The following is a 17,802-nucleotide window of genomic DNA, read 5'->3' as shown; positions in this document are numbered from 1 at the left end:
ACTTAAGAAATTTCATGTACGTGATCAGTATCTGCTACATACATATAAATCAACAAAAACAATCTGCCCCTACTCAACATTATCACTACCAAGGTTGACACACTTCTCTGATTACTAAAGCAATAAACTGTAATCATCTGTGCTCAGACAGCACAGTGATGCTGTGACGGCATTACTGATGGCATCTGCAGGGCCAAACTGTGTCACTAAAGTGGATCTTACATTCAAAAAAAAAAATAAATAAAGAAAAATCACAATGGAATACATATTTACTAGCACTTCCTAACCCTATGTTTGCAGCAAGCTTTGCACATCCCAATGGCAATAGGGCACCGCATTATCCAGGAAAAAAATTACACTATGTTCCTACAGTTCTCATTATTTCTAATGCAGGGGAGCTTGTGCATTATCACACATAAACAGTGTGAACTACATGACATTTATATAGTTAAAGTGGTAAAAGACAGCCAAGAAAAAGCCTCTGACAGATGACAACAATGATGTGTACCATTTTTAGAGCACTTTCATGAGTGACATAGGTGACCACCACTCAGTACTTTGCCATCTTGCTCTGTGTCAAACGAAAATACCCATAACATATCCACAATCAAAATGTGATCAACAAACATGTCTCTCTTTGCCAGAATGGATAATAGACAGCAACTTGTGTATGGTAAGCTTAACAACAGTGAACAAATGTGGAAACCAGTATACATAAATCTGTAACTTCACAAGGTAGTTGGTAAGAAAGCAAATCGTGCTTCCTAGTGAGATTCACATTTATGCTGCACAAGAAATTATGTATGTTTTTGAACAATGCATGTGCAACATCGATGGCAGCTGCCAACTTATCACTGTAGAGGGGTGGATCTGCTTCCATTTCTCACCTACAGTGTTAATAAGTTAATATGAAAAATACTGTATTTATCCAAATACCAGGCATACCAATTTTATACAATTTGTGTAAAAATACCAGATGCATGTTATATCTGAGGACTCAATTTGGGTAGCACAACACCACTTGAGGTATGAATTCTCAACCTGTGGCCTGCAAGCAGCCCCCCAATACATTTCATATGGCCTGTGTACATTTTTCATAACATGCCTGCTGTGTTAATCTGTATGTTGATGAATATTTCCATGATATAAGAAAACATGTTTTGTGAATGTTGTCACTATCTGGCCATAAATATCACTGCGAGCAACTGCAGGCTACAGGTTAATGACAAATGTCAAATCAAGAACTCAGATGTGTCTTAGAGATAAACACTTGAAGGGATGCATACAAATCACAACAACAGAAACTAAACCAGATGTTGAAACACTAGTCAAAGCAAATCAGTGCCAAATATTATAATAATTTTTAATTTCATTGATAAATAGTGAGTGACATGTGAGCCTCTGAAAACAATGTTAAGATCCAAAAATAATAAAGTTGACAGAACTGAAAACTATGGAATTTGATATTATATTAATGTCATGGAGCACAGCCCCTGAAAACCTGTAACACTCAGCTAATCAAAATATTTCCTGAATACTATGGAACCTTAAGAGTGATCATCATGTTCACAAGACACTGCCATTGGACCCCATTTTGAGTCAGATGAATCCAATCCATACCCAATTCCCTACTTCCTGTAGACCCACTTTAACACTATCTTCCTGTATATGCACAGATCTGCTAAGACATTCCTTCCCTTGCAGTTTTATGATCGAACTTCATACGTAATTCTCATCTCCTCCACCTAAGCCACATTCCCTGCCTACCATATTCTCCTTTGCAATGAGTGTAATTATAATGATCCTCATTATGCATGTCAGTCTTGTGAATATTGTTTCAATCAAAATTCTGGACCCACTTTTTCATCCAAGTATGTTACACATCCCATGCATCTCAACCTTCATCAAACATCAAACCTTGGCTGAGTTATTACTACTATGATACAGGTGATGGACCACCCTCTTACCAACCATGATCAACTTCCCATCTCCTTGATAATATATTACCCTGCAGTTCAAACGGTATAATGAAATAATCTAAGACCCAATAAATCACCTGAACAATACAAAGTGAAATGAACTACTTACAGGAGTTTTATCCACAACCACTGACTGTGGCAGACAGCCTGCACTGGAAGCTGCCGAAATACGATTTACCATCACTGCAGTAGGAAATTTGTCCAAATCCCCATCACTTTTTATCACTACAAACTTTTTCTCTTGTGGGGAAGATTGATGTGGAACTAAATACAAAGTGTTCCCACCACTGGAACTTATATTTCCTCCTGGAGAACAGTCAATAGCTTCATTCTTTGGCATCGACATTAAAGTCAGATTCTGATGCTGGGGAGAAGGTTTCAGTACCCTGATGTGCTGCTGTTGCTGTGGATATTCTGATCTGGGACCCTCAGGATGGAGCTGCTGACTACACGAGTTCATATCTCCACTGCTTGTTAATGCCTGCTGAAGAATCAGTCCTTGTTGATGCTGGTGCTGCTGTTGCTGACTGGCAGAAGTTACAACAGATGGGAATGAGTTAATTGGCTGCTGAGTTGTAATTTCACCATATGAAGGACCACCAGGGCTGTCCAACTGCCATGATGTATGCTGCTGCTGTTGTTGCTGAGAACTGGCAACTGCAGAAGCAGTTAAAGAACCTCCTCGTGCCGGATTTGGTGAAATTCGAATGACACTTGTTGCCATTCCAGGAGGATGTGAAGTAACTGGGGGAGGATTGGGCGGAGATGGCTGGACTACTTGACCTGGACGTAACAACTCAGGCCTGTAATAAAAGAGATAATTCCTTACACAAAATCTCCAACAAAGCAAATAGTGACTGAAAATCAGGATCAAAAATGGACAAGTACAGAGTCCGAAATGAGGAGAAAACCTTAAACTATCATCTGTACAAGAAAAGTATATAAAATCTTGCTAATTTGAAACTGATTGGGCAAAAAATGTATATGTAATATCCACAGTGATCTTCAAGTCATTTTAACTTAAGCACATATTCTTCAAAATGGACACTCATATGGCACCTTGGAAGATACAATAACAATTCTTGATGAGGCCAAAAAGGGCAGTTACATGAACACACTACAAAAATTGCACATACACAATAGTGTTAAAAAGGCATTTATTTAAATGAAAAAACACAGACAGAAACAACTACATTTTTAAAATCATGATAAACTCCAATAATACCTAAAGACTGTTCTCTCCATCCACCACCATTATTGTCCTACCTACCCCCTCCCAACCCCATCCAGTCAGATCTATACAACTTTAACCAACCCCTTCACTTCAACTACAGCTTTCCATCAGTAACTACATCTACACATACCATTCTACTAAAATATGAAAGTTGCTTAATACACAGTTCATTACATGGCTATTAAAGATTAAATGACATATAGTGACTGGCTACAGACTGGGCAACAGGGGTTTGATCCCCGACGGGGGCAGAGGATTTTTCCTCTAGCCTCTGCATCCAGACCGGCTCTGGGGCCCACTCAGCCTCCTGTCCAATGGGTACCGGGGTCCTCTCCCGGGGGTAAAGCCAGCCGGGGCGTGATGCTGACCACTCACCCCCATCTGGTGCCAAGGTCAAGGAAGAGAGGAGCTATACCTTCTCTCCACCCAAGCACCTACATGGTGTATAGTGGGACAGCTTTACTTTACTTAAAGATTAAATCATACAGGTATGTGGGGTCCCACAGGCAGAAACTAGCTTGTCATCGAAGGCATATTACAATAAATTAATGATATGTACCTGATAACATGCTGCTGATGATAAGAGGTAACCAAGAAGTGTGGTGGAACTGGTGAAGTCTGTTGCTTCCATTTATTGTGACTTGGAGACACAAGAGTGTTTGCACAAGCAACAGTACTTCCAGGCAGGTGGACCTGGTTTTGAGCTGCAGGGCTTGCAATTGGCATAAACACGTTCTGACGCGGGCCAACAGTGATAGGAGACTGCATGATAGATGGGGATGAGGCTTGGCCCGTTGGAGAAGAGAATGCTGGGGTTGCTGATCGAGAACTGCCAAGTGAAACTATAAAAACAGAGAACTGGTTGGTTTAATTCAAGTGTTTCAACTATAAATTTGTTACATAATCATCAAAGAACTGAAATATATAAATATAATTTGTTACTTGTTCAAAGGCTCATCAGCAACAATGAATGAGTGATATATTTAAATTATTAATTATTATGAACATAAAATACTGAGATTTAAATCACCAGAAACTTCTCAATAAAAATTTCAAAGTAGGAAATTCATAAACACAAAAATTTCAAAAATAAAAAAGTACAAAATAAAATTGCATTAGCATACACAAATCAACGTGGATATAAGATATCCAGTTCATACTAAAAAATCAATATTTTCCTGCTTAGCTGTCACAATTCTTTTACATACCACACACTTTTAATACCTGTATTTTTAACAATACTATCAGCAATATCATCCTTAAATACTGATCTGTTGCTTATGATGGCCCTTGGCCAGTGCAAGAGGGGAAAGAAAGAGACAAAAATAAAGAATGCTAAGGGAAGTTAAACAGGTTCTGATGTCAGTGGCAAGAGGTAGTGTCACAAGACATGGCACCAATTCAGTATTACATAAGATTTTTACTGTTCTTCCACTGGGCTTCTGAATGTTACTATATTATTCCTATTTAAAATTGAAACACTATACCTATACATATACTTTTTACAGGTGCTATACTATGCTTGCTAGTTATAACTTAGCCAAAGTCTTGAAATTTCACCTGCCTTGTATACAGTTATCAGAATACAGACCCATGCATCCCCTGAATGGTATACGTGTCTGTGGATAGTCTCAACCCAATTTACAGCAGAGCTGAAACCTGAAGGCCACCAACAGTAATATATGAGTTAATGTTTAAACTAAAGGTTCTCACAGCACCAAGTGTTAAGATGTTTTGTCACCTGGGATGTTGTGTCGTGTAGTCTGGTAGAAGTTTAACAGAGGTGCTTACTGCCTCCATTATCAGGGCAATTTAGAGATCATGAAAGAACTACATAACTTTTGTAAACTAATGATAAATTTATTTAAACATAACTGAGAAAAATTCATATCTTACCAAGCATATTTGCTGCTTCAGTCTCTTCTTGATCAAAGCGCCCAGCAATTCGTCTATCACTATAGTTGGGAGATATATCAGAATCACGAGACGTCTCTTCCCCTTCCATGTCTCTGCCAAGGCCTTTACCACTCCTATAATGATGTACAGACATATAACAGTGGTAATGACCAGCTTCTCACCAAGAGTTTGTCATTCATAGAGATAATCTGGAATAACCTACAAACAAATTCTTCATTAACCAGAACTGTATAAAGCATATACCCAGCATTCTGTAAGTGATAAAATTAGGTGAAAGAAAAGTCACTGTACATCTTTCAAATTTTAAACCTATAAAATAATGATTTCTTTATATAATATTTTTATCTTGTACTTCTTGTGGAGAAATGTCATTTAGATCAGGGTTTCTCAGCCATTTTTGCAGACTTAGGGCCACAACTACCCTTTCTAATCGATTTGTGAGCCACAAGGTTATAAATAAGTACAATTGCTAGATTTGCATTAGCTGCTAATGCTGTCTGCAGGGACTTGGATATATTTGAAACAAAAATCGTTACACTCAGTTATTTTCTACAATAATCTAACTTACTTAATTTATCTAAATTATTATTACAAATATACTGATGGATTCAGTAGCAATTTTCCTTTGTGTATTAAATGTCCAGTGCACTTGTGTAATTTTTGATAACCTCTTTGTTACCTTTTATACCTATGATTGTGTTTCTCTCTTGTGCTGTATCTGTAATTGGCCTTCTGACTGTTGATACAGCACACAAATAATAAAGAACTAAACTGAATTTATTGAAACTTCACGGATATGTATTAGAATTAATGCTAAGTTTCTAATACAAACAGGTCCAAGTTACTCAACAATTTCTTTAATAAAATCAGTCACTACGAGTAGTATGTTATTTGACACTGGTTTTGCTTGAGTAAACTTGTAAACTAATAATGTTCAATTGTGTTGTTGTGATTCACAGTACCTAAAGGGAAAACATAACTGTCGTACAAATTTTGTTTCAGGCCCTTTTCAGGACAACTCTGAATTACATGCAACAAATATAAGGACACTGTTATACTCCCAAAATCAAGAAAAAAGTTATGTTAACATATGCTGCTTTGTTAGGAAGAACAGTAAGCATTGGGAAATCAAACGAGCCAAATAATGTATTTTAGGAGTGCATTTATTAATTTGATTTCAACACAACAGCATCTTAACATTTATAAATGATGCTAAAAATGCTTGTTACTTAGAATGCATAATTAAACCCTGTGCTGCCAATAATCCCTGGTACCTTGAAAAATTCCAGACACGTCATATTGTTATTGCACATATTTGAATCAAATGCCAAAACTCATCCCATGTGCTGATTTCTTTTAAGTGGCCCACAGGTAGAAGCTGGCAGCTTCAGACCAGTAAAATGAGCAGCAGAACCATCTTGCATAAAAGCACATAGTCTGTTGCCAGTGCCAATGTAACGACAATGGTACACTCTCTAGTAGCTGTGGCATTTCTTCTATTAAAAATTGCAAACAGGAGGCTCCTAAAAGTCAAGGGTTCATAAGGAGAAAGAAAGTTATTTCCACCCAAGCACTGACTGTAAATTGATGCATAGTCATTGCTATATGTCTCTGACAAAGTTGTCGTGACCATATGTTTATAGTTAATTCTCAGATAGATTTCACGAGTAGAACACAATCCCTTTCTTTTTATATGTAATTAAGAATCACTTGGTATAACTCTGATTAATAGAGTACTATAATGACAGCAATTTTATTACTGGTAAATCAGGGTTTTTATTGTGCTGATTACCTTGGGAAATTGGCTGGGCCAGCTCGAAGACTGCTTCCTTTAAGACTAAGATGTCTTGAACAATAACCTCGCCTCTGAGATTCCTTGGTGCACCCATCCTTAGAACACAACCTCCTCCACTGTTTGCCATTGAACTTCTTCCTGATGCCACTTGGGGTAGACACCACATCACCTTTCTTGTATTTGTGAGGTGTAGCAGCTTGCGACCTATGAAAAATATTATTACAAGGTGGGCAAATATGATAGTGTCTTAAATGAGATTATTTACTAAAGATTTCAAGATATTAAATACATTTTCATCTGCTACTTGCATTTATCAGTCAGTCACACGTTTATTTTTTATTAAATGTGAACATATGTCCACACACACGTGTGTGTTAAGTGCACCACAAAAATTCTATTATCAATTAACCCTTTTACTATGAACAATTATATGTGCCAGTAGAATGTGAGTTGACAATATGAAGCATGAAGTTTATCTAAATAATATCTAAAAATTAAGTTCCATCCCCAAAGAAAATAAAATGTGTCTCCATTACAAAGATCAGTTGGTTAAGGCTGTTTGGAGAAATAATTGGTATTTATCCTTAAAAGAATATGAAATGGGCAAATGTAGAGTTACTGAATGTCAGAGCAGGTGGTACATATAATAACCACTGTGTTTAGAAGATGGGCAATGTAGAATATCACCCCTCAAAAGAAAAAAAAAAACTCTGGGATTTTAATCCATGCCAATTTCCATGATTTTTTTATCTTTCTAAGTTCTAATAAATGGCACATTACTTGCACATTCAGTCAAAATTACTAATTGCATACCAGAGTGCATTAAAAAGTGGGATGGATGCACAGGTACTTGTTAAGTATAATTATATTCAGACTATATAGCCAAAACTAAAACTTCAGTACTACCCACTCATTGTAAGACTAGGCATAACATCCCAAGTATGGAATACTTAAACATACTTCTACATAACAATGCAAAACCTGGATCTTAAACTTTCATTATCACCACTGTATTTTCACAACTATACTTAATTTCCAGACCCTTCCTTTCATCAATATCTGCAAATACTGTCCTTACCCACTTCCATCCTTCATGCATTTACAACACAACAGAGCACCCATTAAAATCACTCAAACGAATTAAGTTATTTTAACTTTAATTTACATTGGAGAATTTTAGTGTTCACTTCAGAAAGAGAATAAGTACTTTTTTAAGTTTATACCATATGACTATAGACCACATTTACCTTAGTTACCAAGTTTATTTAGAAAGGGACACACTGGCACCATTTGCAAAGGTTAAGGGTCAAATCCTGGCAAATGTGTCAGGACTTCACAGTGGTTTATCCCACAACAAAGAACTACTTTAAGATGACAATTGTTTTCATTCCTTTCCACATCCTATACAAACTCCCTAGTGTCTATGTTGGCCTTCATTCTGGTAAGAGCTCTTTACATTTTTTAATTTTCAATTTTCAAACTTTAAATAAAATGGAAGATATGTGAGAAACCTCTGTATAAGCAATGTAACACTTTCACATTTTTACCTCACCATATTTAAAGTATTTACAGCAGTTTATTGAGAATCTGGGTAACCCAGTAAGTAAGTATACTGGCTGACTACAGAGTGCATGACCACGGATTCAATCCCTGGCAGGGGCAAAATAATTATTTTCTACCCTCTATGCTCAGAATGGTGCTCAGGTCCACCCAGCTTCCTAACCAGTGGGTACTGTAGGTCCTTTTCCCCCAAGGGTAAAGCATGGGCAAGGCATGGTACAGACTGCTCACTCCCATCTAGTGATGAGATATGCAACAAATAGGAGCTATACTTCCTCTCCTGTCAAGCGTCTTCTCAGTGTGTGCTAAGAACAGCTTTGCCATACTTCATGACAGTTTATTTACCTCGGTGTAGCTGGCTGTGAGCGAGGGGTAATACTCCTCTGTTCCACCAAACTGGAGGTGCTGCCCCGACTCTGCATGCTGCTACGTTTGCTGCTGCCTGATACTTTTCCACCATCTTGAAAGAAAAATACAGGACAATGTAGGTAAAAAAACTTCATACAGAGTGCCTCATAATTATTCACCTGAAATTTAATATTAGTATAGACAACACTACACACTCAGAAATGGAAAAAATTACTGAATACTGACACAACAATTCTACCCAGAACTCTACATGCTCACCTTGTTGAAGCTAGCAAATGCCCCTAGTCAAGTGCAACTATCTGTCATGTAAGATTTGAGGTTTTCACAGCGGTGAGTATGAAGATTTCTGTCTTCTGGGTTGTTGCGCTGTGTAGTCTGGTCAATGTTAACCAACGTTTCAGAGGTCATACTGCCTCCGTCATCGCCCTGATGACGGAGGCAGTATGACCTCTGAAACGTTGGTTAACATCGACCAGACCACACAGCACAAGAACCCAGAAATCTTCATTATCTGTAATGTGTTTGCACATAACTTGGATGTTATTGTGGGAAGTCTGCTGAGATCTTTGCTTTGAATTTGATAATTCTTTTAACATTTACCAATATGAAAAATTAAAAAACGTTTTTAGGACCTAAGGAATCTGGAGGCTACACAAAATGTTAGATCCAAGAAGTTGAATGCCACATATACCCAGTGTGGATTGGCACCACCTTGGTGGAAGATGATATTGCTCAGTAGTCCAGAATCTTGAATTTGAATCAATGCATACTGTTCGAACAAGGTATAAACCTCAATGAACAAAACAGTATATACTTTAATTTATATTGGATCATAGTTGAAATTCTGCTAACAGTAGTACACAGAACTCCAGTTTGTGTCAGTATTCCGTACTTTCTTTTATCTCTGAAAATGCAATGGTTTGTCCACAACAAATATTTAGTCGTTTATTAAATATGCAAAATACTCAAAATGAAAAATTAACCAACCTGCATCTGATGGAAAGAGAATGTCTTCTTTACGGAGATCATCATCACTTTCACAGAAATCATCATACTGACGTCGCCGGAGATCATCTGCACTGCCATTGGATAGGGCTGTGCTGGTGGAGTGAATGGTGACTGGTGTTATCATGCTGTGAAGAGGGGATGTGGCAGCACTACGGTAGTAGTTGTTGGCATCAGAAGGCTGCAATGTGGGCACAACATGATGGAGCTGTAGAGGGATTGGTTGTGGCGGAGTGGGTTGATGTGTGTGTAGCACAGAAGGCTGTTGAAGCTGTCCATTTGAATCAGACATATAAACTCTGCCACTGCCACTGCCATTGCTTGTTATTACAGGATGAGGATCATCCTCCGGACATTCCAATTCATCCCACCATGGTGGCAATAACAACCGAAGATCTGCCCTTTTAACTAGGAGTTCTTGATTCTGTTGTCCTCCAATGAGCTTAACTAAGAACTGCACAGGTGATCTTAAGATTTTATACACCACTCCCTCAAAAAACACACGATGAGTAGCCATAGGATCTGTAGCACGAACACATACACGTGCTCCAAGCTGCACCTGTCCCATTGATGGACTGGCATCACCGATCACATCATATTTACCCGAACCCAATACATCTGTATAAACTGCTAACTCATCATAATAATCAAACTTCACCCACACTTCCCCTGTGCATTCAGCCTTTTGAATAACACCAGGAAGATACCGCTTGTCTTTTTTGGCCAGCACACGATTGTCCTCCCATTCACTGAGGTCAATATCAACTCTGCCTCCTGACATTTGCACGTGCTTTCTAGAACCCACAATTAAACTATTCTCTATGTTTAATACAGGCAAGCTGTTGCTTCCATCTGACCGAAGCACTCCTATATTATGAGGATGACGATGGCTCTGTTCCTCTGTCACAATATCCACAATGGCTTCAGTGGAAGACATTCGACTCTGCTGTGCCATGTGCTGCGGGATATGATGATCTTGAGAATGCTTGGGTGCTGAACTGACATATGAGTAGTCTACTGCAGCTGACTGTGGAGGCATCACTACTACACTTTGTGATGGAGGAGTCAAACTTGTACGTACAACCACACTATTGTTCTGATTGTGAAAATGGTTATCTGCTGATGTCTTCTCCAGTTCCTCTAGCTCTGAAGGATCAAATTTACGCTTTTTTGGTAGTTTTCTAGCACTTACTGCAGTAGCAGTTTCTTTATTTGCATTAGTAGTTTTTGACACATTGTTGGGAGTTGATACAATGCAGTTACTGGCAGACCTATTTAAGTTTGAACCTACTGTTGAAGTGTTTTGAAACCCATGTACTTGTGAGGTTATTTCCCGACCTGGAGCTCCACCCCCATCAAATCGTGCAAAATGATCAGACATTTCTCTTTTTTCATGCATTCTAGTTTCTGTATTCATTCCATATGAGATCACATTTGAGTCTGAAGTTTTAGCAGTGCTGCTGATTACTGATGCTTCTGATGATAAATTGCTCTGAAACAAAATCAATCATCACAAACTCATAGAAAGTTATGTGTAAAATTGTTGACTCTGTCCACCCTTCAGACCTGAAAAAAAACATGGCCTAAGATTTAGGGCATATATTTTTATTATTACTGACTCACATACCCACTACAATTCAACAATTTTAATGGGCCTGTGATTATTCATTGTGTCAAAAACTTTACACATATACAAACTTACACTTTTATATTATCCACTTATGAAATTATAATGCTATTATTATTTAATCTGGCCCTTCAGTAATATGATTAAAAAATTACAAATCTTGCTTGTAAATTTAAAGCTAATATTAAGAGCAAATGTTGCAAGAATGATAGGTTACTTAAAAAAATATATAGACATTGCATTATGATCTTAAAATGTTCCTTTGTGTAATGTGATTTAATTGATACAATACATCCCACCCAATTAAGTCCAAACCAAGAGCAGTAACATCAGCTCTAATTTATCACTGGTAATTTGTTTGGCATTCAAGTGGGGAACTTCTGTTTGTATTAGGTAATAAAGATGAATGTAAAGCACAATAATGGAAGTTACAGAAAATTACATGTCTAACTGGAAAAAACAGTTTTTTGCCCCATTCAAGAATCCTACTCCAAATTCTCTCCTACCAACAAAAAAGGATATAAATGTTAGAAGATATCCTATTAATACTGGTATGAAACCACAAGAAACCTCTAGGACCAAGACATGGAAGGTTCCTGCTGCTGCTAATATAGTAAAGTAGTCTGCCTAGCATAACCCTATGAAACTGCATAGGGAACATGGAAGTAAAGCTTCACATATTCTAGACCCCTACACAACTTGGAGGTGAGGGTCACTCTGACTTTTTGACTCCTTTATTCTGGGGGGCGAGGAAAGAAAAAAATCCAAAATGGTAACCATGTGTGCTCTAACACTCAACAATGCTACAGTATGCTCACAGTGTATTTATGGGTTTTGTATAACTCTCAGAATACACAGAAATTACTCCCCTATTCAGCATTAAGCAACATATCTATATAAAAGAAATGTATTGTGTTGCCTTTGATGTGATAAATGAATGTTTAAATATTATTTAAATAAGCTTTGGGCTTCAAAGTGTTAAAGGTGCACATTCTGATTATGCATAATATCTTCATTCTGTCTGGATATAAGCAATGCATCTTAAATCAAGACAACATGAAGAATTTGGAAGGGCAACAGCATAGGTCAAATAATTTTTTGAAGATGCATACTTATTCACTATTTATATCAGACACATTCTCAAAATCATTGCATTTTTATGCAAGTAAAACACAAAAAGATTGCAGTCTTCTAAGTATTATGTCATATAGTGTGGTAGAAGTTTACCAACATTTCAACAAACCAAGAGAATGCCATCTTCACACTTGCATGGCATATAAACGGCGCTCAAAACAAATTGCGCTGAACGACATTTAAACTTGATGATTTTCCTTATAGTTTTCAACACATACAACATTCTGTGTTAATGCAGTAAATACAGATTTAATCCTCTCATTTTAATTCAGCGTTGCAACTAATGTAATCTATGTAAGATTTGAGGTTTTCACAACGGTGAGTATGAAGATTTCTGTCTTCTGGGTTGTTGCGCTGTGTCGTCTGGTCGATGTTAACCAACGTTTCAGAGGCCATACTGTCTCCGTCATCGCCCTGATGATGGAGGCAGTATGACCTTTGAAACGTTGGTTAACATCGACCAGACTACACAGCGCAACAACCCAGAAGGCAGAAATCTTAATGTAATCTAGTCTGAGTGCCTGACTTTTAAAGCCTTTCAAAGCACTGTTAATATCAGGGAATGCAAACTTTACCACAGTTCAGTATGAAAGGCTATGAACATAATGACGATGACTAGGTATATGACCAATGTCTGTTTTTAAACATTAAATACCGCAACTGAATGCAAGAGTTTTCTGTGTGCAACAGTGGCTCCAAATTTTTTGCATTATCATCATTAAACAGTACTGAGATTAAATCTCATGACAGAAAAAATGAATTAACTTGAATGCTTCACATTCCCCTCCTTATCCTGCTTGGGCAGGAGATAATAACTAGACAGAAAAAAGTAAACATAACATGGAAACAAAGCTATCAAGAGAATTTGTGAATAAATATAAATTTGTCCATTTACCACTTGGCATTATTTATACAACCTTTTTCAAACCTTTTCATCATGTCCTCAGAACATGTTTGTTAAAAGCTGCAGACATAACCTAAAGGAAAAAACCATAATCTGAAAAATAACCTGAAGGAAATATATGAAGTGCAGGTTGGTGACCCATGTGAATCTGAGAAACCACTTAAAGTAAAACGATACTGTACTCATACATGTATGAGAATGAGGTGAGATTTCAGGTACTCACAGTGGCTGTCTTCTGGGAAGTTGTACAACGTAGTCTTAGGATAAGACATAACTTAAATCTGTTAAATGAACTATATAATCACATAAAATTTAACACAGTATTCAATTTAAAATGAAGGAAGAATTATAATTTCTTAATTCTGCATTATTACACCAGATAACAATAACATGCTTATGAAATGCAGCGAAGTTCCAGTAGCTACCACTCATGCTTCAATCTTCAACATTGAAGATTCAATCAAACCTTAGGTGGTTGGTTACTCTGCCAAATGTTGTTGGTACTTTCCCCAAATTTCTCCAGATTACTACTGGATAATTGTCTTAAAACAGATCAATATTACTCATTTTCCTACAACTTTATACATTTTCACTGTAACAATAACTCTGCGCCTGAAAGCCTAAAAGCAAAATTATGGGATTTTAAACTACAGAAGCAGTAAGGAAACTTTTTACAAGGCAGTAATAATTTGAAAGAAAAAGTTACTAACAAATCAGTTATAACATTAAATATTTCAGAGAAAAAGGCAACAAACTACAGAACATTCCAAACAAAAAGCTCTTTCTAGAACTTGTGTGTAATGTGCAAGAATGGTCTAAGGTGTAATTATGGCCTTGAATCACATTAGTGACACAATAGCCTGCATGAAGAACATCATATGAATGTCTATGTACTCCAAATAGTACACCTTTCCAATTTTGTGAAATTTATAGATTCGTCCCATTAATTTCCAATCCCTCTTTGGTTCTCATACCTTCCTGATGACATATTCTAAAGCAAAGTTCAAAAGAAATAGTAAAAATGCATCTCCCTATCAGACCATTCTGAATAGGAAATTCACAGACAAATGTTTACCTATACAAACTTTATTAAGGGTTTCTTTATACACATTTTAATTATCCCAACTAGTTTCAGTGGTATATCAAACTGAATGAAATGGTGTACAGTACTTCTCTCCTAACTAAATTATAAGCTTTCTTGAAGTCTATACATAGCTTATGTACAGCTCTATTTTACTCCCATTTTTTTCTCCACTATCTGGTACATGCAGATTACATCATCAGTAGTTGATTGATTACATGCCCCAGCATAATAAGCAAATATTTTCCCTGTACCTATCTACATCCAAACTGCACTTTGTGGTAGAATTCAAATTCTATGACAGGTAAAATGTTACAATGTCAAGCCATATGTAAATGCCAAACTGAACTTACAATATGTACCACTGGATTGAAGGACATGAATCGAATATGATCTAAGAGTTTGAGCACTAGCAGCATAAAAAGCATGAATGGTGCCAGAATTGATCCTACCTGAGATATCTACATGGCTGTTACCTTGGTATTAATGATGATAAGGAATTAAAGTATAGTTATAGGGTGGCCACCAATGACATAACTTCTGTACTAAGTTTCACAACCAGGTACTGAGAAAGGAAAAGGTTATGATGGGGAAAGCTGAAGACATACAGATATAACAATACTGAAAGCCACCCCTATTAAATTAAGGGAGGTAATCAAGGTGACTACAATAAAATCACGTTACGTTCACACATGTTAACAGACAAAGTAAAAACAAAACCAAATTATTTCCATGAGTATAAGGGGGGTATGGACACTGTTCCTTACTTCTTAATGTATGATGCTATAACTACAATACTGACCATACGATATAAAAAAATTATGCACCAACAAATAAACAAATACTGCTCTTGTCCAATAAAAACGAATGTCTACAGATGGTTACAGTCCAGTATACAGGGGCATAAGTATTACGGAAAAAGGTGAGGGGATAGGGGCCACTCCACTGTGCCCAGCTTTCAAGCCTGTGGAGGCCCCCCTTTTGCCTTTGGGTAGCCCAAATTACACTATGAATATTACTAACTTTTCAGTTTACTTTTATTTGGTATCATTACAAAATTTTGTATCATTAATATGACACTTTACACTGCCAATATATAATCAAAACTCTAAATACTCGACGAAGCTCTTCTTGGGAAATTGCCGAAATCAATTGTCGAATATTTTCTTTAAGTGCTTCTGCAGTGTGTGGATTGTTTACATAAACTTTGTTCTTCAGCATGTCCCACAGGTAAAAATCGCACGGGTTTAAGTCTGGGGAACGTGGAGGCCACTAATTGATAACTTGTTCACCAAACACTTCTCTTAATGCTAACATTGACTGATCAGCTGTGTGAGCTGTAGCATTGCCTTGCATGAAGAAACCGTAAGTCTTTTCTTCATCGGTCATTTCTAGGAAAAAGTGTCTAAGTATAAAATTTATATAACGTTTATAATTTATCTGCACACTACAGAAGCACTTAAAGAAAATATTCGACAACTGATTTCGGCAATATCCCAAGAAGAGCTTCGTCAAGTATATCAAAACATGTTAACGAGATGTGAAGCTTGCTTGCAAGCACAAAGAAGTCACTTTGAACATATTTTGTGATTTAAGGTAAGAACAATTAATGTAATAACATATATTAGTGAAGAGAAATATTCGTATTTTGCTGTTACTAGCGGCACTGAAACTGATTCGCCGGTCACCCACCGGAAGAACGCGCACAACTCCCGCCCATATCAACAGAGCGCCGGCCGACCAAGCAATGCAAGCATGACTGCAGCCTCATAAATTGTAGACCCGGTATTTAAGAAGGCAAAAAGGGACATCTAAGCAATGTAGAAATTTAGTGTATTTTCAAATAACATAATAAAATTGCAACTGGATACATAACATAATAAAATAATATCTCAAACAACAAGCAGAAATAAAATCACCAGATTCAAATAATAGCACCTATTCCAATTGGGGAGTTCCTCCACGTTCAATACTTGATCCTCTGCTTCTCCTCATTTATATCAATAATCTAACACCAACCATTAACTCTCAGTCTAAACCCATACTCAACAGACAATAGCAAAAAAGTACTTTACATTCAAAACAAAATCATTAGAATAAAGGCAGGCATTGAAAGGAGAGCCTTATGTAGAGAATTGTTTTAGAAATTTAATATTCTTCTACTAGCCAGTGAATTATTCCTCTCATAATCATGTGTAGTAAACAACACTTGAAAATATGAAACAAACTCAAATATCTACAATATAAGTACAAGATACAGATATAAATATCAAAAAGGAGTTTACTGTACTGGAATTAAGCTATTCAGTAACCTTCTGACACCCCCCTCACTATATGAAGACTGGATTATGACATATAAGAGTTCCAGCCAGCACTAAAAGAGTATCTCCTGTCTGACTCCTACTCTACAGAAGAATTTACCTCAGCAAAAAAGTCTCAGCTATTATAAATATATGTAAGCAATAGTGGTTATGCTTTCTTCTGTTATTATTTTTGTAGTAATAATGTAGTTAGCTGTAAATTACTGTCATAGTTATATAATTTATTTTGTATAAGAAACAAGTATTGTATTTGTGCTATGACATGTTCTACATCCTCGGCTTGGGCCTATGAAGAATCTAAGAAATGTAAATAAATTCTATTCAAATACCAACTTACTACAGATGCAGAATTATGATGAACAGCGACATCAACATCAATCTTCTGTTCTTGTGACAGCTGCAGTGTTGCAATGGGTGGAGCAGTTGGGGTTGATGGATCATTGATAATATCACCATCATTAGGAAGTCTTTTCCTTCCCCGAGTTTGTCGGGTGTTGCGCTCACTGCGTCTCTGGACTCGCCCGTCTCCACGCCGGTTCATGGCAGTTCCGAGGCAAACCCAAGGCCACGCTTTCAAGTGCCAATGTCTTCATTCATTACACTGTTCCCCACATGTCAGCTATAGAGTTTCAGAATTAGAACAATTCAAAGTTTAAAATCAATGTTGAAGTACCTGTTAAGTATGTACATAATGTTAAATTCCTTAAATTTACACTAAGCTCTTGCCTATGTACACACAAGTGTGCCAGTATCAGTTCAACTTATAAGGTAATTCAAGTCAAAAGGGAAATTGACACATACCATAATTATTACAATCAAGTTCATATTTCAGAGCTGCCACTCATAACCACTATGTTTAATAATAAATTATTTCAC

General features: G+C 36.9%; 1 protein-coding gene across 2 annotated transcripts in view; it reads right to left on the bottom strand.

Moving 5' to 3' along the window:
* Positions 1-17,802, bottom strand: part of LOC110832203 (Putative transcription factor capicua) — a 43,130-nt gene that overhangs the window by 24,659 nt on the left and 669 nt on the right. For both annotated transcript variants that reach the window (XM_087349692.1, XM_022069010.2), the window contains exons 2-8: positions 17,264-17,545; positions 9,842-11,351; positions 8,831-8,945; positions 6,923-7,129; positions 5,110-5,243; positions 3,773-4,055; positions 2,089-2,782 (exon numbers count right to left, since the gene is read on the bottom strand). In XM_087349692.1, the coding sequence (XP_087205818.1) occupies positions 2,089-2,782; positions 3,773-4,055; positions 5,110-5,243; positions 6,923-7,129; positions 8,831-8,945; positions 9,842-11,351; positions 17,264-17,467 (3,147 nt within the window). In that variant the 5' untranslated portion in view covers positions 17,468-17,545. The remainder of the gene's footprint in view (positions 1-2,088; positions 2,783-3,772; positions 4,056-5,109; positions 5,244-6,922; positions 7,130-8,830; positions 8,946-9,841; positions 11,352-17,263; positions 17,546-17,802) is intronic.

The sequence above is a fragment of the Zootermopsis nevadensis genome, unplaced genomic scaffold, assembly GCF_977971745.1.
Source record: "Zootermopsis nevadensis isolate Lab colony 2312 unplaced genomic scaffold, Znev_1.0 Znev_ptg000002l, whole genome shotgun sequence".
In the NCBI taxonomy this organism is placed as follows: domain Eukaryota; kingdom Metazoa; phylum Arthropoda; class Insecta; order Blattodea; family Termopsidae; genus Zootermopsis; species Zootermopsis nevadensis.
The sequence above is the reverse complement of the archived record's forward strand: the minus strand, read 5'-3'. Positions and strand labels throughout refer to the sequence as shown.